The following is a 16,662-nucleotide window of genomic DNA, read 5'->3' as shown; positions in this document are numbered from 1 at the left end:
AACATGGTTTGGTACAGAGGCCCTCTCCTGTCAGTCACTAAATGGCCGTTCTGATGAATGAATGGATCCTATTTCAGAGTTATACCACCATTCTAGGTTTGGGTTGGACAGGAGAGGGTTAATGGGGCTGGAATGAGTGCAAAAGTTATTTGCTAGTCCCATGGCAGATGCGTTTTTTCATTAAGGCAACTGTCAGTGATGTGTTTCCCTGAGAACTAATTGTTAGGCTTCTTCTCAACAGGACAAAAGCAGGCCTCCCATCATGCAACAAGAGATGGTGTAACCTAGGTGTCTGTGTGTAATAATAAACAATAGATTGCAGTTTGAACCAGAGAAGAAACAACATCCAAAGAGAAAAACTGAAAGCTGAGTTTCGGCTCTGTAAACTAGCAACATTTGAGAGTGCTGACTCTTTCTCTAGAAATCTGAGTGCGGTTGGCTGTTTTGAGTGTGCCTCCACTGTGCCTCGACCTATGTGCAACCTGAAGACTTGTAACTAAACACAAATACTACAAAACACCAAAAGTCTTCAGTTCCAAAGAAACTGAACCTAAGTAAGCACAATGCCCCTTCCACTTCTCACCACTTGGTGAGACACCATGTTTCTGAGTTTAACTCAGGGGTAAGGAGACAAAAGCAATAGCTGGGGAATGGGGTACTGGAAAAAGTTGAGCCACGGGCATTATATGTCACTCATTGTTCTACACAAGACACAGAGAATGTACCTAAGCTTTGTGCCACAAATGATCAAAAGCCGGTGGTGAATGGCTTGGTTGTCAATGAGGAACTCAGCTTCACTTCATTTTGGGTACACCCTCCTTCCCCCACCCCACCCCAGCACACTGACTCCAGAAAATCCCCATGATTCAAAGTTGTTGCTTGAATTTGTTGGCCTCGGTTTAAATTGATCTATGAGAGATTTGCGCTGACTGTAGGTAGTAAGAGAATGGAAACAAATATATTTCTCTTTCTGCCTGGCCTTCGGCTGAACTGTACCACCTTGAACACATCCCGATTCTGCATCCTTGCAACCCCAAGACACTGAGGCACTGTTGCCATCAGTGGCTATATTAGCACTCATTGGCTTCATGGTCAGAGCCTTCTATCTCTTCATATGCACAAAGTACTCTATTTACATGCCCTAAGCTTTTGTACTGCAAATGCGTGCAGTTATACCCCATGAGGAAGGGTGCCATTTTATTAAAAGGTAACAAAATATGATGGCTCACCTTACAGAGCAGCAGCACTTCGCATTCTTCTGAAATTTCCCAATACAAAAACTCCAGAAAATGAGGACCTTAAAAAAAAAGGAAAAGATAAACATATCATATACTGTTGCTTCTATTGTTTTAGAGAAGGAACAAACTTGGAGAGAAACACAGAACAGGAACTAAATCACATGACAAGCAGTTGTCCCTGAGAGACCTTTACGCTTTTGGTCAGTGCACCAATACATAGATAGTCATGTAAGGTGAGAGAGATGCTCAAGTCCAGGGAGGATCTGTGAGTACAGCTAAGTTCCCCTGGTGCACTTATGAGCACGATTGTGGGATTTGCAATGGCTCTGTGCTGCTCATATACAAGTTGGCAAATGTGTTTACCAACATATAATGCATGCAAAGCAGGAACAAGGCTCTGAAATATCAATTTATGGTTTGCATAAGTAGTTAGGATGGCGTCCACGTTTTGAGTGTTTGCCACTTGATCGTTGCAGCACCAATAGGCAACGTCAGCAAACCTCATTATTGGAGCGCTCATATCTAATTCCCTCAAAAGCTATGCTTTTCAACAGACTCACCCGGCACATTCAGCAGAAAATCATTAAGTGCTGAGCAATCAAGGTTTACGAAAACTAATGTATGCCTATGTCTGATAGTAGCTACAAGTGAGGTAAAGAGGGCTGAAGCAGGAGTTCAACAAATGCATGTGCATATGCCTTAAGGACAGACATAAGTATATTATAATGGAACCAAGAGGGGGAGTGGAAGGAAGTCAACCAAAAAACATTATGGTTTAATCTGGTTATGACTTTTTTTCTGTACAGTGGTACCTCGGGTTAAGAGTTCTGAGGGTCCATTCTTAACCTGAGATACCACTTTAGCTAATGGGGCCTCCCGCTGCTGCCACGCCGCCGCCACACAATTTCTGTTCTCATCCTGAAGCAAAGTTCTTAACCCAAAGTACTATTTCTGGCTTAGTGGCGTCTGTAACCTGAAGCATCTGTAAGCCAAGGTACCACTGTATTTATTTATTTTTGTCATTTTTGGAAATGTTTATACACACACACACACAGAACTGGACCCAAGCCTGCTCTGAATTTCATCCTGGCACCATTCTTCCCTTCCATGGGCAACATGCTATGTTTTGCCCCATGAGGAGAAATGGGAAGTGCTGCTCTGCCCTGCCACCCACTGCTGCTGCCGCCGCCCACTCCACCCCTGCCATGTGCTCTGCCACTTCCACCACTGGCGGAGAACCATCATCATCATCAGTGCCAATTTCAGGTGAGATCTCACCCAAAACTGACATGATCTTGTCCCAAGCCGGCATCAGTGGTGGTGGCGCTTCTCTGTTGCTGGAAGAGGCAATGGGGCAGCAAGGTTTCTGTGGGGGTGCCATGTGGGTGACTTCTTCCACTTGAGGCAGTGGCCTCACCCTGTCTAATGCCTGGGTCAGCTCTGCTCCCTCCCATTCGCTGCAGCAGTCATCTTCTTCCCTTTCTCATCTATCAGGCAGAAGCAATGGAGAAACCTCTCCTGTTGGATCTCCTTTGGGCTAAAGAAACTTGTCTTAGCAGCACCCCAAACACCCTGGTTCCTTGACACTATTACCCTAAAGAGAACAGTAGAAAATTGCTTTGGAAAGAAAATTCCAAACCTATTGCACCTTGATTATATATTGCAAGCTAATCTTTAGGTTTTTACAGAGGGGGGGAGTACATTCCAACTATCTTGGAAGCAGGGCATGGTGACGTTGTGCGTGATAACAGTCTGCATGGAAACAAAATTACAGCTGCACAAAGTACTTTATTAGCATTTTTGGCATCCAGTGATGTCAGCGAGAATTAAGTGAGAACATTGTTCTCAGGGAATGTTCCCTTCCATCACACAAGAAAAACAAAGCTTGCCTAATTGTTCCCACCTTACCTTGTTTCCTCAGGAACTCCCTCCTCTGGAACTCGGCTTCAGCCAATACATCCTTGAACGCTAAAGAAATAAAAATAAAAAATGGGTGAGAGAAAACAGAGTGAGTTGCTTACTTGCTAGGGTATTCAGAAATGCTTAAATCCCATTGTAACCCAGCCTTCCCCAATCTGGTGAGTGGTTGGATTAGATCACAGATGGAGAAACTCTAACCACTCAGATATTGTTGGACACCAGCTCCCATCAGCCTCAGCCAGCATGGGCAGTGATTGGGGGTGATGGGAATTGTAGCCCAAAATCTCTGGCGAGCACCAGGTTTGGGAAGGCTGCTGTAAGCGAAGGCAAATCGGTCGGGGAACATACCATCGCCAATAAGAACTAATGAAGATTGGTTCTTGGCTTTCCCATCGTGAATCTGCACTGTGTAGGTTCCTTCATTTTCAATAGTGAAGCGGTCCATAAGCATCTCAATGATACCAGTCGAATGGTCACATTTGATCTTATGCGTCTGAAAACAAGGTAGGTCAAAGAGATTATCTATGGGGATTATGAGGCTGGGCTGGAAGGGGAGAGGTGGGTGAGGCAACAGGGCTGCTCTGCCCGGTTCTCCCTGCAAAATGGGCCTGCTGCCAAATGTTTGGGAAGTGGAAAGGTGTTCCAGGGGCCGGGAAGGGTCAGGGTGGAGCCAGCCTGGGATTTGCTAGATCCCCAGTTGGTCTCACTGCCATTGTATAGCAGTGTTGGCCCTGTACAGAAGCCGACTGTCCCCTGCCCACCATCCACTACAGCCTCTGTGAACAGCAGGACTGCAGACGCAGTTGTGGTCTTGACATTCTGCAAAGCCCTGGTGGCAGGGGAGGGCATTTGCATTGCACCTTAAATATCTGAATATTATTGGCCGAAGGGTTTTATTCCCACATAAGGAAAACGGGAAGCTTAAAAGGCAGTACAAAATCAAAGAAAATCATTGCTCTAGAAGGCATAAGAATATCAAGGGGAAAAGACTCCTCTCTCTGCTGTATCTTTCCACAACTAGGTGTCTCCAGTATTGTATCTTGAAAGCTTTTGTTGCTTCAGAAAACTGGCTCTTTTAATTCCAAATGGTGGCTGATCATCAACATCCTCATCGTCATTTGTATGGTGCTTTAAAGTGTTCAAAGTTCTGTTTATGGGTTGGCTATTTGAGGTTGTATGTTTATGTTTATGTAATAGTTTTAAGAAATCATATATATATATGACTTTACAGTACAACTGTATGTTGCCTTAGAAGTTAATTTCATTGCATTTCATGGACTTATTCCCAATTATGATTTAGGACTCAGCTACATTAGTCAAAAAAACAGTATTTTGGATGCATTATAAACATGCAACTCCAGATGGCGATGTAGAGCACAAAACTTTTCTATGCAATTTTACATAGTTTTTTCTTTCTTTTATTATAACGATTTAATTTATGACTTATTTATAGCGGGGGTTTTCCTCTGTGTAGATCCACCCTTATTCCCAGTTATAGCTTGTTCCTAGTTCTACAGTTACAGGAATGCAGGCTTGCATAGGATTTTATCACTTTTTCTGTCTCTCTGAAGGACTAGGCAATATGAAATGCTAGTCTTCTTTTCATCAATTTGTGGGGGGCACCACTTTTTTGTGGCTTTCCACAATCCGTATTGAACATCTTCTATACAAGCTCCATAGGGATTAATACAAAGCATTCAAGAGCACAGATGCACATCTTTTAATATTAATGTACCTTTTGAAGGCAGTGTGCCTGCTGATTCTACCACATTCTGCTCCCTCAACCAAAGGGGTGAAAACAAAAAATTTACAATATATCAATATTCAAAACAGAAAACTTCAATCTTTTTTCTTTATACTTCATTGGAATATATCTATTATTCCCCTTTTAAAATCTACAGGGTGTGGGATTAAAACTGCCGCCTAGAAGAGCTAATGAATTTAGCCCTCTTTTTTATGTTCCTTCATTTCAAAAAATAAAATCCTTTGAAAGAAAGGCCAGAGGAAGTTGTTCCAATTAGAGCCTCATCGGAAATTATCTATTTTCGGCCAGTGTCAAGAACAAAACTATATTCCTGCTAGTATGATGGTCTATTGAACATGATCAGCAGCTGCAGTGACTGTCTCTGGGCAGGTTTTAGAATATAATTAGGTTTCTAGCTATTGCCATTATGCAGTGAGATGAAGTTCAATGGTTTTATGGCAGTCATAAATACGAGGCTTTTATGTGAATTTCCACAAAAATATCATCAATCTCCAAATGCAAACGTCACCTGTGGCTTGCTAATTAAAGAGGTGAAATAATACTACTGTTCCAAAAAAAGAAAAAAAGTCGCTCTGATGCCAGTGCTTTCGTAGCATTGCTAAAAATACAAAAGCAGGGAAGGAGGGAGAGATGACGCAGGTCTGGAAATAGCCAAAAGCAGAAGAGGGGGAAATGGCATGGGAGGAAGAGGAGGAGGGGGAGAAGTAATAGTCCCTGAAAATTACTGCTAAATAAGGAAGCAAAAAGTAGGCAAAATATAATATTCTAAATAAAGAACATTTCCCATTTAGAACTGTCTATATATACACTAAAAGGGATGTGGGTGGCGCTGTGGCTTAAACCACAGAGCCTAGGACCTGTCGATCAGAAGGTCGGCAGTTCGAATCCCCACAACGGGGTGAGCTCCCGTTGCTCGGTCCCTGCTCCTGCCAACCTAGCAGTTCGAAAGCACGTCAAAGTGCAAGTAGATAAATAGGTACCACTCCGGCGGGAAGGTAAACGGCGTTTCCGTGTGCTGCTCTGGTTCACCAGAAGTGGCTTAGTCATGCTGGCCACATGACCCGGAAGCTGTACTCCAGCTCCCTCGGCCAGTAAAGCAAGGTGAGCGCCGCAACCCCAGAGTCGGTCACGACTGGACCTAATGGTCAGAGGTCCCTTTACCTTATATATAAACTAGTTAAACCTCCTAAAGAGTTTACAAAAAATGGAAAGAGTTCACAGAATTGCTGTCTATTACATAAAGCCTTGGAATGCTTTTTATGTTAGTTGCACCATAAAACCACCCCGGCGCAGATGAATAGAGGGGAGGTGTGCTTCTCTCTCTGTGTGTGTGTTTTAATATGCTCCTACTACCGTGACTACAACTACTAATCTGTTCAGTTTCAAAGGTGTATTGGATGCTGTACACCACAGAAATGGTGTGCACATTGTTCAGGGGATGTTAAATCTGCATTATACTCTAAACAGAGGGCAATGGAGCCTGGGGGGAATAAAAAGGGGTGCTTGTCCTAGAATTGACAAGGAAGATTTCCTTAAAATGTGGCTAGCTGACGAGTCACTAATTATATAATGCCAGAAGTAGGTGGAGCCTATTTCCCATATTGTCCTATAAGTGGTGAAGAGCTGCAGGGGGCAAATGGTCTTCAGACTCAAGAATGAGTTCTCTGAATTAAGTTGGTGGCTAAAGTTGATGGCAATTTGAAACGGTTGCTCTGTGCAGTTGTTTAAGCGGTTTCCAGTGGGGAGCATAATAAGGGAAGGTACTAAAATCTGTGCTTGGCAGCTTTTAGGGCTGTTTGTCCCTCTCTTTCCAGCAAGTCTGCAGACTGACTATCATGAAGGGTATATCATGTGTGAACAGTAAGTAGAGACTGGGTGGCATGAAGGAAAAAAGTTGAGGCACTCCCACAACCTAGCAGGTTGATGCCAGCTGCACTTCCCATGTTTAAACCATTTTTCCCAACAGCCCAAAGAGAGCCAGGAGGTTGGGTGCCACTTTTCTACAATATTCCCAATATATAATGTAGCTCTGGGGCATCAGAGCACTGCTGCTGCGTAGCACTACCATGCAAGCCCACAGCAGTAAGAAAGAGCCTGCGAGAGAACATTTTGCCCGAGCCCCCTAATTAAGGTTCAATGCTGCCTTACAGATGCTGGTTGATCACCCCATTGATCCTTTATAACCATAAATTTAACCTGCAAGAAGAAATGTCTGACCTGAAGACCTAATTAGGCTTGTCAGGGTACCCAGTTTGGCCCATGAGGCTGTTTTGGCCAAACTACACCCACCTGATGTCTTATTATGTCAGGTGTGAGGCAGGTAAAGGTGTAGTTTGGCCAAAGGGGGTTTGCAGGCACCACACACATCATTTGGGAAGACAGGCAAACTAATGCCAGTGTACTGGAAGAAGCAAAGATCACCAGTGTCAACACAATGATTCTTCAGCATCAACTTTGTTGGACTGGTTATGTTATTCGGATGCCGGATTATCGTCTTCCAAAACAACTGCTCTATTCTGAACTTTAAAATGGAAAGCAAAATGCTGGTGGTCAACAAAACAGGTTAAAAGGCTCTCTCAAGGCAAATCTTTAAAAATGTAGTATAAACACCGACAACTGGGAAACACTGGCCTGAGAGCGCTCCAGTTGGAGAACAGCCTTTACCAAAAGTGTCATGGGCTTTGAAGACTCTTGAACTCAGGACAAAATGGAGAAATGTGCTAAGAGGTAGGCACATTTGGCAAACCCACACCGTGATCAACTCCCACTCAGAAACCTATGTCCCCCACTGTGGAAGGACATGTGGATCCAGAATTGGTCTCCATAGTCACTTACGGACTCACTGTTAAACCCATTTTTATGGAAGACAATCTTACTCAGCTACAAGTGATCGCCAAAGAGTAGAAGAAGATTCCACTGACCAGCTGAATCTCCACATGGGCAAAAATGGGTCACCTGATATCATGCTATCATCATGACATCATGTGATTGAGAGGTAGATGACTTTATTCACGTCTCAGACTTGGCCAATAGGGGGTAGGGGATATATGAATTGGGTTCACCACCAAATCCAGTTCCCTACCCTTAAATCAATCTTCTTTATTTATCACATTGGACTCTCTCACTTGTTAACACCTCACTTGCCTGGTGAAGTGGTTTATAAGGTTATATGTATCTCGCAGCTGTACATATGGAGAGATGCCATTTAAAAAGAAAGAAAAAGTCCCTTCACCAGGTCTAAGTACTCGTCCTACAAAGAATCTGGTACTACATCTTCCCAGGCATGTACTTACATCACTGTTGACAACTTCACTGTCATTGATTACAAATCTATAGCTGGCATCAGCTGAAATGCTCTCAGCCTGAAGCCAGAAACGAACTTGGCCTCTGTCCAAAACCTCATAGGTTAATTCAGACTTCAGAGGGATTGCTGGAGGGAAAAGAGCAGAGCACAAAAGCAAACACGTGAAGGATTTTTTTCCGGTTTCCTTTCTTTTCTGCTTTGGAATAACTTAGCCAAAGATAGGTCCCAGCAGTTTAAAGCTTTTGAGAGTCTTCAGCAACAAACAAGTGAAATGTTATGAAAGCTAAATGGAACCCCTCCATGGTATTTGCACAGATGTGTATTAAAGCTGGTTTTGCATGAGTCAGAGCACAAGCTGAAGTGCATATTTATTGCACTATTTAGGGCTTTTAAATACATAATCCAGCAAATATTAGACATATCCAAGCTGAATCCATTCATCCAAATACATTTGCAGTGGTGAAGAAGATCTCTCTTAAACAGAAACTAATATTTGCATTTAATTAATAGAAGGATAAGCAAGCTGCTCTATTTAAAAAAAAAAAAACACTTTTCATTACTTTACTCCAATCAACGGAGTGTAAATATATTCCTTCTGGGACTGAATATTAGATTCAGAAGTCCTACTTACTTGGATTTCTGATTTCATGGCTTAGTGTCATCAGACGTTCAAGCTCTGAAATGAAGGACAATTTTCATGTTTTAATTTATTCTGACAGTCAAAATAAATGTTAAGAACAGTATATGACTCCATAAAGCACTAATAATCTTTTTTTTTTTCATTTCGGTGAAGAAGATACCTATAAAAAGTCAACTTTTGCAAATGAAAGAGTATGGGAAGAAACAGAGAGTTTGAAAAGGGCTATGTACCTCATGCAGAATGTCCCAGGTTCAATCCCTGTCATCTCCAAGACAGACCCCTTTCCGAAATTATAGAATTATTGCAGAATTGTAGAGTTGGAAGGGACCACAAGGGTCATCTAGTCCAACCCTCTGCAATATTTTGCCCAATGTGGGGCTTGAACCCACATGAGAGTCTCATGCTCTACCAACTGAGCTATCCAGCCCTGGAGCTCTGCTGCCTGTCAGTGTCAAGAATACTGATCTAGATAGACCAAAGGTCTGACATGGTTTAAGACGGCTTTCTACCTTTCTAAGTTCAGAATGAAATATACTAAAAGCAAAAGGTAAAATGTCCAAAACAAGCAGACCCAGGGGCTGAGTGAGACTGCCACCTTAGGCAGCCGATTTGGAGTGTCATGAAAGGGCAAGAGATTGGTGGTTATTTAAATTACTAGTGTTGTATTTACTGCCAGGGAAGGGTGCTTATGAGATGTGCCAAAATAACACGACTGCCCTTTGTTAAGATGCACTTTGGGTACAATGAAGAAAGGGCATTTGCGGTTCCACCTCTGGATGAAAATTGTCTTGGGCCAGCCCTAATCCAACATCTACGTCTCTCGTTTCTCTGCTGAGCTGACCCTGTTCCCTGGTGTCTCCTTTTGAAAGGGTCTCCTTTCAGCGTTTGCAAAAGAGAATGAAAGCTGGTGGACAGGAAATGTTTACAAAGATACACAGCAAATGTCAATAAATCCTCATAGAAATTGTGCAAAAGGCTAGGTTCTACATAGCTGGATACAGAGATTAGCCCTACTTAACACATTAGAATTGCTAATGAGAGCTCAGAAAATGGAACTAATTGCACAATGTGCAAATTTGCAAGTAACAAAGAAAAGGCAAAATTAGCAAGTGAAACATCGAGGAAACCCAACAGATAGTTCTATCTCATTTCTAAAATGTATTACATGCATCTAAGGCCCATTCATTTCAACGGTTTCCTAGTTTGTGGGGAAACATGAATCCTAGAGCTTGTGGGATAAATGTAATATGATCAATAAGGACTGGGCACCTTAGAATTGTATCCAGAAATAAGCCTATATAAATTATTAATATTATTACTATACGTCTTGCCTTGCAACCTGAGACATATGCCACATGTGAAGATATGTTTTATGTGTTACAAGTCTTTCATTACATGTGTTTTATTATGATGTTTTCATCATCTTTGCTTGTCTGTTAAAATCTCTTTGCTTGTTTGTTTTGTTTTGTTTGTTGGCTATAAACTGAACTTGGCTGAACTTTGGATTTGGATTTGATGCTAACATTAATAATAGTAAATAGTTGTAGTATTGTGGCTCATGAGTTACTGGTGCTCTTGACGGTGCAGAGTGTCTTCCAGAAGCTTAGGCTGGTGACCCAACTATTTGGACAGGGATAACATAGATAGTAATCTATGCTCTGAAAACCTCCAAGTTAAAGTATTGCTTCGAAAACAGTTTGGAAGCTTCAGTTAGTGCATAATACAGCTACCCAACTATTGAGAGGTTCAAGGTGGACAGATCATACAATGCCAATCTGGTTACAACTACACTGGCTGCCTGTATGCTTCAGAGCCCAATTGAAAGTCCTAGCTTTGATCTATAAAGCTCTTTATGGCTCAGGACCCCAATATCTTCTGGAATGCCTCTCCACAGATTTGCGTGTGTAGGTCCCCAGGCCACCCCTCAAATAACTTCACACATAACACTTAATTTAGTTTTGGTTTTGGGCACTATTTTGGCCACAACTTTATTAAATACAAAATCAGTGAGTGGTTGTTTAGACATTGGTTATGACTATCTGTCCCCCCGCCTGGGACAGAACTGACATCCCGAGGTCCGATCGGTAGCCAGTAGAAGGGAAAGTCTAACTTGGGGATCATTTGAGCTAAGCGTCGGACCCACGCCGCTCACCCCAGCAACTCCCCGAAAGCTTGCCGGCCCGGTCCTATGACAAGGATTCCCATGACAGGGATTGGGCGGCCCTGGTCCCATGACAGGGATTGGACGAAATCATGGCAAGCCCCAGGATTCCTTTAACAGAATTCCCTTCAGCGCAACGGGAGGGGCAGGCACGGCCTAACCTGACCCCTCCACCACCAGCATATTATAACCAATGCCTAACCACAACCTTACAAGTTGTGACGAATTGCTGAGTAGTAGGCAAAAACCAAATGGCACAGCCAATCACCAAATGGCAAAATTCCTACTAGGCCCCTGCGCCAAGGCAGACGACCCCATGACAGGCAAAGCAAGGTCAACCGGAAAAGAGGGCGGGCGGGCGGGTGATCCGATGCACTCTGCAAAGAGAAAGAGAAACCAGAGTGCACCAATATTTAAAGACTATGGTCCCACCCACCCAATTTGCAACATACAATTTGCCCCAGCAACCCGGTTACCCATTAATGATGCCAGGCAACAACTATTAACCTGCCTGGCAACAAGAGGCCTGGCCTGGTGGCCCACACCGCAACACATGCTCTCATTTATTGGAGAACATGCTAAACCTAACTGGACTCTTAGATCATCTTCTGAGGCCCTTTTCAAGCTCCTCTCTCTGAGGGAAGCTCAGAGGGTTGTGACAAGGGTCTTTTCAGTTGTGGCACCCTATCTGTGGAGTGTTCTCCCCAAGCAAGGTCTACCTTTTCTGACATCTTTTTGGCGTCAGGTTATCATTTTCCCCTAGGCTTTTGAAAGACTGAAATGTGAGATGCTGCTGTTTTGTTCCTAATGTGCTGCCAAGCTTATTGTGGTTGTTATAGGGTTAGTCCCTTCCACCCCCCGTTTTTGTGATATAATGTATTTATATTTATGTTTTTTAATATGTTGTAAGTCGCTTGGAGACCTTAGTGTACCAAGTGACCATCAAGTCAAATAATTAACAATCAAAGTAGTAGCAGAGCTGGAAAATGATATATCTCTATTGACTTTTCTATTGTTTAAGCAGTATTTAATTTTATCAAATGTTTCTTGTTGTTGTTGTTTTTTAAAAAGCCAAATTCTAGAATCTGAAAATTCAAAAAAATGTCTTTCCTTAAAAAATTTTAATGGCTATAAAAGTTTCATGTCCTCTTTGGCATAGAAACTATGAAGGGTGAGATGCATACATTTGATTTGGGGGTTAATAAAGTTCCCTGTTTAGCTTTATATAACTCTGCCATGCCCTATAAAGAATAAAAGATTATTTTCTTACCTTCTTCATCCATAATAAAACTGGATGAAATACCATCAGTATCGCTAACAGCAACAGCATAGGTTCCCAAATCATCCTTGTCCGGTTTCATAAAATAAAGTTTAGAACTAAAAAATAAAGTACAAAAAAATGGGTCACTACTTGTTTGCTAAAAGTATCCTGATTTTCAAAGACTTCTTTAAAACAACTGTAGAACTTACTGTTCTCCAACTGTTTCAACTTTATATTTATCATGATCTTCTATCTCTTCATAGAATTTACTCCAAGCAAAATGAGAAGCATCTGAAATTTCTTTGCAGTCAAAGGCAAGATAAATATTGCCTTCTTCATCCACACCTGCAGTGATTTCCTTAGTGTCTGCAATATATGATTGCCACGAGAAATGTAATTATTAAGGGGATGTATGGGTTCTGTATGGGGGGGGTTAATGTTGATTCAATTAAGAGAGTCTTAAAGTCTGGAATGTTCCTTTAATTAGTTCAATTTGCTGCTGAAGCCAGAGGGAAGAAGCAGCTTACAAACAGAGAGAGCAAACAAGTTTATTTTAAGAGCTTGCAACAGTGGGGAAATGGGGCCATTGCAGAGATATTATTATACCATCTAGCATTCTCACACAGTGAAGTTTCAGAGACAGGACAGGGTTAGAATTGGGAGGCTGTTTCTACATGAAAGTGGAAACCAACATAAAACACAGGGCTTCAGCAAGAAGCAAAAATGGCTTTAGGGATGCACTTTGACCTCTTTGGGTCTCAACCCTTTGGCTTTATAGTCAGATAGCAAAATAAACACATCTACCCCTTTCAGAGTTTAAAAAGTTACACCACGTTGTACATATTTGGGCATTTTAGAAGTATAGCAGTCAATATGATGTCTTCGTACCTGGTCTAGCCTGGACCAGCACAGCTTCAGAAACATCCGAGGGCTTGCCTACACCAGCATCATTCACTGGACGAATTCGAAATACGTAAGATCTGCCCTCATGTAATTCGGTGACCTTAAAAAAAATACAAACAATTAAGTGCTTTCAACTAACAGCAAGATGGGGGGAAATTAGAAGTGACAACATTCCAAATACCACAGCAAATAACTTCCAAGTACTCTCCTTCCTAAGGGACGCAGTGGCGCTGTGGGTTAAACCACAGAGCCTAGGACTTGCCGATCAGAAGGTCGGCAGTTCGAATCCCCGCAACGGGGTGAGCTCCTGTTGCTCGGTCCCTGCTCCTGCCAACCTAGCAGTTCGAAAGCACGCCAAAGTGCAAGTAGATAAATAGGTACCACTCCGGCGGGAAGATAAACAGCATTTCCGTGCGCTGCTCGGGTTCGCCAGAAGTGGCTTAGTCATGCTGGCCACATGACCCGGAAGCTGTATGCCGGCTCCCTCGGCCAATAAAGCAAGATGAGCGCCGCAACCCCAGAGTCGGCCACGACTGGACCTAATGGTCAGGGGTCCCTTTACCTTTAACTTTACTCTCCTTCCTTGGAGGTGTTTAAGCAGAGGTTGAATGGCCATCTGTCATGGATGCTTTAGTTGAGATTCCTGCATTGCAGGGGGTTGGACTAGATCAGTGTTCCCCAACCTTGAGCCTCCAGCTGTTTTTGGACTACAATTCCCATCATCCTTGACCACTGGTCTTGCTAGTGAGGGATGATGGGAGTTGTAGTCCAAGAACAGCTGGAGGCCCAAGGTTGGGGAACACTGGACTAGATGACCCGGGGTCCCTTCCAACTCTAAGATTTTCTACCTTTTGATAACGGTGTGATGTTGGCTTCTCGTTGAATGTGAACCATTCTTCTCCTTCCTCCTCCTTGTAGTCCACAAAATATCCACTAACAGGGCTGCTGCCAATGTAAACAGGCGCTTTCCAGAGAATCACAAGGGATGTGTCCCTAACCTCACAAAACGTAAGATCGTAGGGAGGGCCTAAAGAAGATGGATCATAAATGGATGTCAAGAAGAGAAATGAGGGAGAAAGTCAGTTCAGTTCACATTTAAAGGCAAACTTCACTCAATAGCACTTTTTAACGTATGCATAAAAATGCATACATTGGTGAAAATAACATACTGGAATGTATTATATTAGGGTGAATTGCTTTGCAAAAATTTGTATATCCACAATGGTTAGTTGATGTCTATTTTTCACTCTTTAATAGGTTTTTTTGTTGGTTTTGTTTCTATTGCTGTAAACTGCTTTGACATATTCTTAATGATATAGTAGTATACAAATAATTTTATAAAGAAATAAAATTCCATACAAATGTGTCTGTTGAGAGAAATTTGCACTCGCATGCTGCTGAAATTTCATGGGGACTTTAAAAAATAATAATCACAAATTAATGTGGAAATGTTGAGAACTGAAAATTGGAAGGAAAAAAATTCTCTTAGCAACAAGTTAAAAGAGCAGGCTTGGAAGAAGTAGGAACAAAGCCCATTGCTTCCCTCAACAATATTAAATTATGTCAGAATTGGATCCACAGTTCAGCCAAAATCCACAGATGGCAAAACTGGAGAGGCCATTTCATTGAATGTTCTCTAGGGGGGGACCTGAAATTTCCTGACTGTTCAGGAGGAGCTGAGAAGAAGAGCATTTTCCAAACATTTGTCAGAAAACTCTTTTCTGAGAAATGTCAGTCCAGTCCTAATTACCACCTAGCAAACAGGTTCATCCCCTGTTTTCCTGTACAAGAGTGATACATTAGAATTCAAGAGCATAGATTGCTAAATGGAATTTAGTAGTTTCAATCTGAGGTAAGAGGCATTTCAATGGGAGATTCCATGTGTTCACACAGTATTGTGTGTGTGTGTGTGTGCATGCACAAATGCTTCCTTTAAATACAGTTTTAATTTATTACTGTTCTGATGTGCCAACCTGCTCCACTGAGTTTAGAACTAACTTTGTCACCGAATACAAATGATTTCATTAACACTTATATTGATTTTACTGTTTCCACATGAATAGCATGCACAAAATGGAAACTAGTATTCGCCACTGAAGTCCTTCAAGGCAGCAAGTAGTGTTTGAATTTCTCTTGCAAAGGGTTTGTATCAATCTGCTTGTGTTTTGTGAGGAAGTACTTTTCATGGTAATGGAACAACAACAAAAAGCCATGAAGTGGAAGGCTAGAGGAAAATTCAAGGAATGTAATGATATTTCCCTCGAATCCAGCTATAAGCAGGTGCCTTATTCATGTCTTTCTATGTTGAGAGGCTGAATCTTTACTTCATGATTTATTTTTCTATAGCTGTCATTGAGAGTTCCAGTGCAACGCAGCTTACCACATTAATATTTATATACCCAAATATTAAAATACTCTCATATAAAAAGAACCGCAGCAGGTTTGTGCCACAATTTCCCAACGTAATTCAAACTGCTTTATTCAAATAATGCAGGACAAGCCCATCTGCTTCTAGATGCGTCTAAGAGACTAGCCTGAAATTCTGCAAACATGTGCAGAGGCAATAATCCAAAGTGGAAGGTTATAGAAAGGACTCAAAGAAGTAAATAGTGGTTCCCTTTTTCTCTCAGCGTGATTATAGTCACTTTCTTGAGATTGGAATCTATTTATGATCAAAAGCTTGAGGCTGAAGACGTATTCCCTTCAAATGAAACAGACAAACAACATTACCTAGAAGCTTCTGTTTGCTTTGATTAATTAGAGAGCTGGGCAATCTATCTGAAGCTCACCTTGGAAGAACTTGGAAAGTTTCCAGGAGTGGAGATAGGAAAATTTGGGTCATTTTTTGAATACTTTTGTTGTTTTTGTTGCAAATGCAGAAACCCTTGGCAGAATGATCATTTTCCTGAGCATTTGGGCCCTGATGCTCTGTTAGCCCAAGTGTCAGAGGAATATAGATGGGGAGAGAAAGGAGACCTTGGAACGATGCCTTGTGTGCCGCCATTGTTGCTGCTTCCCTCACTATTTGACAAATAAGGGAAGGAGTAATGGTGTTTCAGTGGGTAAGAAGGCTTTTTTTTGGGGGGGGGGTGAGGACTGACAGGGATAGTATGCGGGCATTTTTCCAAGTCCTCAGACTCACTTTGAGAAACAAACTGAGATCTTTGAACTGATTGATTTTTTTAAAAAGATTGCATATCATTTCTGAGTTCATCTAAAGAAAGATCAGGGGCCCTCACCCACCAGTAACTGAGCACACTTCTGACAATGTTCTCTCCACTGATGAACTAACCACAGTTGATTCACCAAATGGAAGGGGACATATGTGCCATCTCTAGGGGACCCTAGGTGCCAAGGCACCCATAAAAGTTTCACAGTGGGTGCCCAGCCGGGTGCCCTATGGTGTCGCATGTGTGATGTCACATAGCACCCCAAGGCCTGATGGGCCTCAACGCAGCCACTGGAGGCTC

General features: G+C 42.2%; 1 protein-coding gene across 1 annotated transcript in view; it reads right to left on the bottom strand.

Annotated features, from left to right (window-relative positions):
* Window positions 1-16,662, bottom strand: part of MYOM2 (myomesin 2) — an 81,973-nt gene that overhangs the window by 14,019 nt on the left and 51,292 nt on the right. Inside the window, exons 19-27 of the mRNA XM_081906699.1 lie at window positions 14,041-14,219; window positions 13,178-13,292; window positions 12,499-12,655; window positions 12,299-12,405; window positions 8,859-8,903; window positions 8,217-8,353; window positions 3,507-3,651; window positions 3,147-3,206; window positions 1,230-1,297 (exon numbers count right to left, since the gene is read on the bottom strand). Of these exons, the coding sequence (XP_081762825.1) occupies window positions 1,230-1,297; window positions 3,147-3,206; window positions 3,507-3,651; window positions 8,217-8,353; window positions 8,859-8,903; window positions 12,299-12,405; window positions 12,499-12,655; window positions 13,178-13,292; window positions 14,041-14,219 (1,013 nt within the window). The remainder of the gene's footprint in view (window positions 1-1,229; window positions 1,298-3,146; window positions 3,207-3,506; window positions 3,652-8,216; window positions 8,354-8,858; window positions 8,904-12,298; window positions 12,406-12,498; window positions 12,656-13,177; window positions 13,293-14,040; window positions 14,220-16,662) is intronic.

This window comes from Podarcis melisellensis (assembly GCF_964234715.1).
Source record: "Podarcis melisellensis genome assembly, chromosome: 3".
Classification (NCBI taxonomy): domain Eukaryota; kingdom Metazoa; phylum Chordata; class Lepidosauria; order Squamata; family Lacertidae; genus Podarcis; species Podarcis melisellensis.
Note: the sequence above shows the minus strand (reverse complement) of the source record. Positions and strands in the feature narration are given on the sequence as shown.